Genomic DNA, 8,895 nt, shown 5'->3' with positions numbered 1-8,895 from the left:
GGAGGGTGTGTTCCAACTATAGGGGGATCACACTCCTCAGCCTCCCCGGGAAAGTCTATGCCAGGGTACTGGAGAGGAGAATTCGACCGATAGTCGAACCTCGGATTCAGGAGGAACAATGTGGTTTTCGTCCTGGCTGTGGAACACTGGACCAGCTCTATACCTATTTCAGGGTGGTGGAGGGTTCATGGGAGTTTGCCCAACCAGTCCACATGTGTTTCGTGGATCTGGAGAAGGCATTCGACCGTGTCCCTCACAGCACCCTGTGGGGGGTGCTCCGGGAGTACGGGGTCCGGGGCCCTTTGCTAAGGGCCGTCCGGTCCCTGTACGACTGGAGCAGGAGCTTGGTTCGCATCGCCGGCAGTAAGTCAGAATTGTTTCCAGTGCATGTTGGACTCCGGCAGAGCTGCCCTTTGTCACCGGTTCTGTTCATTATTTTTGTGGACAGAATTTCTAGGTGCAGCCAGGGGCCGGAGGGAGTCCAGTTTGGAGACCACAGGATATTGTCTCTGCTTTTTGCAGATGACGTTGTCCTGTTGGCTCCATCAAACCAGGACCTCTAGTGTGCACTTGGGGCGGTTGGAAGCCGAGTGTGAAGCGGCTGGGATGAGAATCAGCACCTCCAAATCTGAGGCCATGGTTCTCAGTTGGAAAAGGGTTGCTTGTTCCCTATTATTGTCATCCTCCTCTTTGTTTGTGCTTCATGATTGTATCACGAAAACAGTATGTTTGGTTTTTCTTCTAGGTTATAATGATTTATCTTAAACCTTTTCGGTGTGGTAAGTTTGATGTGTTCCTAAGAAGACTTTTCTATGGACTGTTGTGATTGTGATTAATGTTTAATCAAGAGGAGGGATTGTGGTGGCAATTTTTATAATAGCACCCCTTAAGTTCTTTAGCTGTGGCTTTCATGTCATTGTATGCAGTCATTTGTGTAGTTGTGACCCCAGACCATTTATTGCATGGTCGTCGTAAACCTTTGTATCCCTTGTGGTTGCCAAACTAGATGTGACTTGGGACCAAAGGGCTGGTATCCTGTTGAGAATTGTATCCTGTTTTCCTTAGCTGTTTGAGCATCTGTCTTCTTTGTTGTAGGCTGAATATAAGAAGGACTCACACACTCTGTCCATTGAGCTTCCCTATAACAGATTATATTAGACACTCTGTTCAGAGAAACCTCCTTCCTGCAGGAATAAATATGTAATAACTTTCAGAACTGATGTTAAGTATTTATTTTACACTCACTGAGCTTTAAAAGATAATTTTTCCACAACACTGAGCAGTACAGTGATGTAGTATCTCCATCTAATGTTGAACTGGAACTATAGCTATCTATATATCTGTGTGTCTTGTTGTACCCAGTACTTTTTACCATACGGACTCTGAGAGACGAGGCAGTCCAAGTAACTACAAAACAGTGCTGATTTATTCCATGAACACAGGTAAAAATTAACATTACACGCTCAGGCATCTTGCACCTCCAAACTGCACGCAGGCAGATGAAAGATGAAAGACCCCGAACCCAACAGGCCTGTACATTATATCTGGTTTGGGCTAACCCCATTCTACACAGGGATGTCAAACCGTGACGTCTCTGGTGCCAGCCGTGCAGCTGGCCATAGCAATAGTCAAAACATGAAGCAAATCAATGTGTGTGTGTGTGTGTGTGTTGATTAAGTGGTGTGTATCTAAAAACATTCTGACAGGACATTCAGTGACATGTCCTGACATTAGGCATAAGAAGATATTATGATTATGATTAAACACGTCATACAGTAATCAACTCTCTATCTAGTTATCTTTGCCCATAAACAACCTGGAGTAACTCATGTAAATGAGTAAGCATTTAACAGCCTGAGCTAGACATCCTGTCTACACTAAAAACATTTCTAATACAACAAGTACCTAACCAATATCTATCTGACTAAAAATATCTAACAGTGTGTTCGTGCACACACACTTTACTACCCCTATTTAAGAGACGAGTGACCTTTGCAATATGCTACTCCTCACTTAACTGAGCACACATATGTGTATATACCTCATGGTTTTGAAGTACTTTGTGTGTTGTCCAATAATTAACTAGTTGAGCTGATAAGGCAGAATGGAAGGATGATAAATAGTCAAACAGAGAACGAGAGAGAGAGAAACAAAATTGGCAATGAAAAAGGAAGGACATTGACTCAGCAGTTGCAGTTTGAGGCAGAAAAGAGGAACCTTGGACAACGTACATACGTGTGCTGCAAGTCTGAGGTTCTCATTTTGTTGTTTTTATTTCACCCGTGGTTAAATATACTCCATGGAAGACACACAGGTGGACAGGACCATAGAGCTGAATGACAGGACACGAATGCCAGTTTTGGGTCTGGGCACATGGAAGGTAGTCTCAACACTCATTCCTATATTTGTCTTATGCCGTAAACTATTTAGTTGTCATCAATTTGTTTCTTGCATACTGTTTATAAATAATGTTCCTAATAATGTTCTGCAAATATGTGCATTTTAATCAGCAGAGTATTAAGTGAATGAAGTTTGCCTAAAGAGGAAATTGAAAATGCTGGACTCTGGCAAATTATTCATGTAAATTATTATTCATGTACTCCTGTATTAAAGGAGTAGTTTGACATGAATCAGCTTGTTTTGCTCTTGTGAATTAAATGAAGAGATTGATGCCACTCTGATGCTTGTTTACTTAAGGTCCAAAACCATAATGTGACTCAGTGCAATCTACCCTGGTGTCTGGCATCTCCAGTTGTAGCAAGTAACTTCCTGTGACACCATAACCTTTTGATTTTACATTTCTGTTTCTGATCTAACTAAACAAACAAAATGATTTAGCTTTAGATTTGTTCATAGGCTACAGCTATACAAACATCTAACTCTTGACAGAAAGTGAATAAGTGTATTTCCCATAATGTAGAATGATTCCCTTAAGATTGACCGATTAGCCTCAAACCCTGACAAAACCTGAACCATGGCCATAACCCTCACCTTAGCCTTTTATACACAAACTTGATCAAATGAGAGAAAACTGCTGAGACACTTACTGTAGGCTGTAAGACAAGGCCATATAGATGCAAACACCTACACAGACCTTCTGTATATGACTTTTTTCTGGAACATATGAATGAGGGTACACACCTGTTGGTGTGTTTATGCCTTTGGATGATGATCATGTGGTTCCTGTGCTGATATAAAACTGTTATAATATTATTTATTACTGTTACTGTTAGCTTATTACATATTGTGTGTGATTGGCTTAGTGCTGTGACAACAGTTTCACTGCAGAGCCTGGGGTAACAAAGTTCATCTTAATCCATTGTACCTTGAACTTGGTAACTCATCGCAATAGTCCAGCATTTTGGGAAACCTGTTTATTTACTTTCTTGGCAAGAGATAGATGAGAATAGCACTCATGTTAGTCTGTAAAATACAGTATGAAGCTAGCTTAGCTTAGCTTAGCATTAATAAGGAAATGACTATCTGGCTCTGTGCAAAGCTAGCAAAATGTACCTTACAGTAACTATAAAGTGTTAAGTTATATCTCATTAGTTTGATCAGTTCAAAATCAAAAAAAAAAAAAAAAAAAAGACCATTTGTAGTTTTAAAGGTGGTTTTGTGGTCTCTTCCAGGCAACTTCATGGTGTAACAGACTCCTTGGGTCAGAGCCAGGCTACCTCTATTTTTATGCTTTGCCAGGCTAAGCAGCTGTTGGCTGGAGCTGTGATAAGTGTTTAAACGTGCTTTACTTGTTGCAGTCCTCCCATCTGGTCCACACCTCAGTCCAGGGTGCGGTAGAAACCGCCATTGCTGCTGGCTACCGACACATTGACACAGCCTACAGCTACAACAATGAGGTGGATATAGGCAAAGCTCTGCGCTCCAAGATGCAGCAGGGCATCATCAGGCGCCAGGACATGTTCATTGTCAGTAAGGTGAGCGCCAAAGAGAAAAGGTGTTATAGCTGCTCTAACATATGGAAGGGAAGTTACACTTTATTTAACTGACTTAGACTGTTTGCTCATTTTGAACTGCACAGAGTAGGCTACACCTATGCCACACCTGAATGCCACCAAGTGTGTTTTTTTAAATAATACTCTCTGATTTAAATACCAAAACCCTTTTTATTTATTCAAATATAGTAACAATATTTTATGCATCATTAAGATTTTGAAAGTCTTCTTATGCTTAATATTCTGCCTCATATATGGTATTTTATTTTGTTTGTCCTCCTGCTCTGTATATTTTCTTTCTAGCTGTGGTGTACCCATCATGCTTCAGAGGACATCCCTGTGTGCCTCAACAAGTCTCTGAGCGATCTCCAGCTGGACTACCTGGATCTTTACCTTGTGCATTTCCCTGTTGGCCTACAGGTTGAGATTAACATCCAAAATAGCATGGAACTTTTTAAAATAATAAACATGTTGTTGAATATATGTTTTATGTTAAAGCTGCTGGAAATGGAAAGAAGCTAAAACTGCATGACGCATTCATGTTAATTCTAAGTTTGTCACTTCTCTGGATCTGTGTGTTTTCTAAATTTGCTAAGCAGTTTTAGGCTATCTGTTGAGAAAAGGAAACTTTTTTATTTTTGCCTACAAGCATTTTAGTGTTACCTTAAATTTCTCCCTAGAAAATGGGCAATGAGCTTTTCCCGAAGAAAGATGGAAAGATACTGACCTCTGACATTGACTATGTAGATGTATGGAGGGTAAGAACACATATACTGTCTCTGTTTCCATTTGTACTGGTTTGTGTTCTTCTAATTTTTACTTACTTAAGATCTGTTCTTCCACCACAGTGCAACTTTTCTGTCAGTTTAAAACAAGTAACAATTTAAAATAATGAACATCAAAACTCTAAATATGCACTAAAATAATATAACAACAGCAAAAGCGAACTGAAATGACACAAATGTACACATTAAAATATAAAAGGTTTCCTAAATTTACCAATTTTTTGTCTCAAAGTAATTTTGATTTTCTGTGGTTTTACTTAAAGCATGCTTCATCCTCCTGGGATGAGAAGAAGATTTGGAATGTGTTTACTGTCACTGTCTGTTGTGTTGTGTTGTGTTTGCAGGGAATGGAAACACTGCAAGCTTCAGGGAAAGTGAAGTGCATTGGTGTGTCCAACTTTAACATCCTGCAGCTAGAGAGACTTCTTGCTCTATGCAGGGTGCCCCCTGCTGTCAACCAGGTGCTGTATGTGTAGGTCCTTGATGGACATGAGCAGGACAAACTCTGTTCATTCAGATTAGTCTTATTTCTTTGTACCTTCACACTTTCCACTGCATGGAAGTTGGTCTTAGAATGTATTCCTATGCAAGGTTGAAAAAACCTTAATCTGTGACAATGGCTTTCCCTTATATTACATTCTCCCGGTGGAAAAGGGGTGATATTTCTACACAGTATCAGACAGTGACATTGTATAACAATACCAGACAGTGGGTTACACAGTAATGTGATATAGACAACACCGTACAGCAGGGGTTCTCAGGCTTAATATTCAAAGGTCCGGATCTGATTTTTATTCAAGGTCAAAGGTCCACAGCAATTGGTAAGAAGTAACTGACTTTTATTGAACTTGCATATAACTAACAAGTAACGTACGTTCACCAGCCAGTTTATTAGGTACACTTGTACAACTGTAGGAAATTCAGTGCAACACTTCCGCCTTAACATCTGTGTTTATGAAGCTCAACATGTTTCAGTTTTTGGTGAAATTGTCATAAATATTTAAATCCAATTATATGTTTATTATTGAGGTCATAGTTAAAGGTGGTGTCATACTGGACTATAAGAGTCAAACAGTATTTGCTTGTCTTAAGGCATATTGACCCCTGATGGAAATTCACAAGCTATTCATTGACTGTCTTTTGATCTCTATACAAAAGAGGTGTTTGTCAGCGACTAAGATATTTGTATCTGAATGCATGGTTAGTTTGTTTTCATTTTCTTTTACCTTCTAGTGAAACACATACATATACGTACGTATAGTACATGTAATGTTTCATAGGTTATGCTTTTATAATCACAGTTTATTGGGGAGAACGTCCTGGAACAAGCTCAGCTACTGACATTAAATCCAAGTTCAGAAACTTACAAATTCTGTCTAGATCAACATCTTTAGGTGCTGACCTTTTGTTGGGTTTTCTATTACCTGTAGGTGGAGCTACATCCCTACCTGGTGCAGACAGAGTTGACAGAGTTCTGTAAATCCAAAAACATCGCCCTGACTGCTTATAGCCCTTTTGGCTCACCGGCAAGACCCCCAGAGCTGTAAGACACACAGCATCACTCATACATTCCATCGACTCAGACTGATTCAAGTGAATCAAGCACCTGGGTGCTTCTGCTGGTATCAGTTCAATTCAGTTTTATTTGAGTAGTGCCAGGCCACAACAACAATCATCTCAGAGCACCTAACAGAGAAAAGTACAAACCACGTTTCCAGAAAAGTTGACATTTTTCAAAACACAATAAAAATTAAAATCTGTGATTTGTTAATTTTGCTTGAACCTTTATTTAACTAACAAAAGTATAAAGAAAAGTGTGTTCTGTGCTTATGTTGCCATCCACCCATCTTCATCCACTTCATCTGGGACCGGGTCGCGGCGGCAGTAGTCCGAGCAGAGCCTCCCAGACTTCCCTCTCCCCACACACCTCCTCTAGCTCCTCAGGAGGAACCCCAAGGCGTTCCCAGGCCAGCCGGGAGACATAGTCTCTCCAATGTGTCCTGGGTCTACCCCGAGGCCTTCTCCCGGAGGGATATGCCCGGAATACCTCCTCATGGAGGCATCCAGGGGGCATCCTAAACAGGTGCCCGAGCCACCTCAACTGGTTCTGCTCAATGTAGAGGAGCAGTGGCTCTACTCTGAGGTCCTCACGTGTGACTGAGCTCCGCACCCTATCCCTAAGGGTGCACCCAGCCACTCTCCGGAGGAAACTCATTTCTACCACTTGTATCCGCGATCTCATTCTTTCGGTCATGATCCAAAGTTCATTGCCATAAGTGAGGGTAGGAATGTAGATCGACTGGTAAATTGAGAGCTTCGCCTTATGACTCAGCTCCTTCTTCACCACAACGAACCGGTACAGAGACCGCATTACTGCAGATGCTGCACCGATCCATCTGTCAACCTGCCGCTCCATTATTCCCTCATTCGTGAACAAGACCCCGAGATATTTAAACTCCTCCAATTGAGGGAGCAACTCGCTCCCAACCCGAAGAGAGAAATCAATTTTTTTCCGACTGCGAACCATGGACTCAGATTTGGAGGTGCTAATTCTCATCCCCGCCACTTCACACTCAGCTGCAAACCTCTCTAGTGCACACTGTAGGTCTTGAACTGATGAAGCCAACAGAACTACATCATCTGCAAAGAGCACAGATGACATTCTGCAGCCACCAAAACAGATGCCCTCCGTTACCTGGCTGTGCCTAGAAATTCTGTCCATAAAAATAATGACCAGAATCGGTGACAAAGGGCAGCCTTGGCGTAGTCCAACATGCACTGGAAACAGGTCTGACTTACTGCCGGAAATGCAAACCAAGCTCCTACTCCGGTCATACAGGGGAACAGACAGCGTGTAACAACAAGCCCCGCACCCCATAGTCCCGAAGTACCTCCCACAGGATGCCATGAGGGACATGGTTGAATGCCTTTTCCAGATCCACAAAACACATGTAGACTGGTTGGGCGAACTCCCGTGAACCCTCCAACACCCTAGTGAGGGTGTAGAGCTGGTCCAGTGTTCCACAGCTGGGGCGAAAACTGCACTGTTCCTCCTGAATCTGAGGTTCAACTATTGGCCGGATTCTCCTCTCCAGTACCCTGGCATAGACTGTGATCCCCCTGTAGTTGGAACACACTTTCTGGTACCGATTCTTAAAAAGGGGGACCACCACCCTGGTCTGGCAGTCCAGAGGCACTGTCCTTGAGCTACACGCAATGCTGCAGAGGCTTCAGCCAAGACAGCCCCACAACATCTATAGACTTGAGAAACTCGGGGTGGACCTCATTCACACCCAGAGCCTTGCCACCGAGGAGTTTCTTAACTACCTCAGCAACTTCAGTCAGGGTAAAGGACAAGTCCCCTTCCAAGTCCCCAGCCCTGGCTTCTTTTATGGAAGGTGTGTCGGGGGGATTGAGGAGATCTTGGGTTGAGGTCTTGGGATCACCACCTCCACTGTAAACAGTGTTGGCAGAACACTGTTTCCCTCTCCTGAGCCACTGGATAGTTCTCCAGAATCTCTTTGAAGCCAACCAAAAGTCTTCCTCCATGGCCTCACCGAACTCCTCCCAGGCTCGAGTTTTTGCCATGGTGACTGCCAGGGCTACATCCCATGATCAGTTGACAGCTCAGCCCCTCTCTTCACCCGAGTGTCCAAAACATATGACCGAAGATCAGAGGAAACGACTACAAAGTCGACCTCCGACCTAGGATGTCCTGGTGCCATGTGGACTGATGGACACCCCTATATTTGAACATTGTGTTCATTATGGATAAACCATGACTAGCACAAAAATCCAATAACTACTCACCACTCGGGTTCAAATCAGGGAGGCCATTCCTCCCAATCACGCCCCTCCAGGTATCACTGCCGTTGCCCACAGGGGCGTTAAAGTCCCCCAGTAGAATGACAGAGTCCCCCGTGGGAGCACTATCTAACATGCTCCCCAGGGACCCTAAAAAGGCTGGGAACTCTGTACTGCCATTAGATGTGTAAGCACAAATGACAGTGAGAGACCATTCCCCGACCTGAAAGCGCAGGGAAATGACCCTCTCATCCACCGGGGTGAACTCTAGGGCTGTTGCTAACGATTATTTTTCTGTCGAATAATCTAACGATCATTTTTTCGATTAGTCGAATAATCGTTATATATATATA

General features: G+C 42.8%; 1 protein-coding gene across 2 annotated transcripts in view; it reads left to right on the top strand.

The window, feature by feature from the left end:
- The first annotated feature begins 2,231 nt into the window (after window positions 1-2,231).
- The window catches only part of LOC109967240 (aldose reductase-related protein 2), a 25,586-nt gene continuing 18,922 nt past the window's right edge, over window positions 2,232-8,895 (top strand). For both annotated transcript variants that reach the window (XM_020612673.1, XM_020612672.1), the window contains exons 1-6: window positions 2,232-2,380; window positions 3,759-3,935; window positions 4,257-4,373; window positions 4,634-4,711; window positions 5,083-5,199; window positions 6,169-6,281. In XM_020612673.1, coding sequence (XP_020468329.1) covers window positions 2,300-2,380; window positions 3,759-3,935; window positions 4,257-4,373; window positions 4,634-4,711; window positions 5,083-5,199; window positions 6,169-6,281 — 683 coding nt within the window. In that variant the 5' untranslated portion in view covers window positions 2,232-2,299. The remainder of the gene's footprint in view (window positions 2,381-3,758; window positions 3,936-4,256; window positions 4,374-4,633; window positions 4,712-5,082; window positions 5,200-6,168; window positions 6,282-8,895) is intronic.

Source organism: Monopterus albus, unplaced genomic scaffold (genome assembly GCF_001952655.1).
Source record: "Monopterus albus unplaced genomic scaffold, M_albus_1.0 scaffold127.1, whole genome shotgun sequence".
In the NCBI taxonomy this organism is placed as follows: domain Eukaryota; kingdom Metazoa; phylum Chordata; class Actinopteri; order Synbranchiformes; family Synbranchidae; genus Monopterus; species Monopterus albus.
The sequence above is the reverse complement of the archived record's forward strand: the minus strand, read 5'-3'. Positions and strand labels throughout refer to the sequence as shown.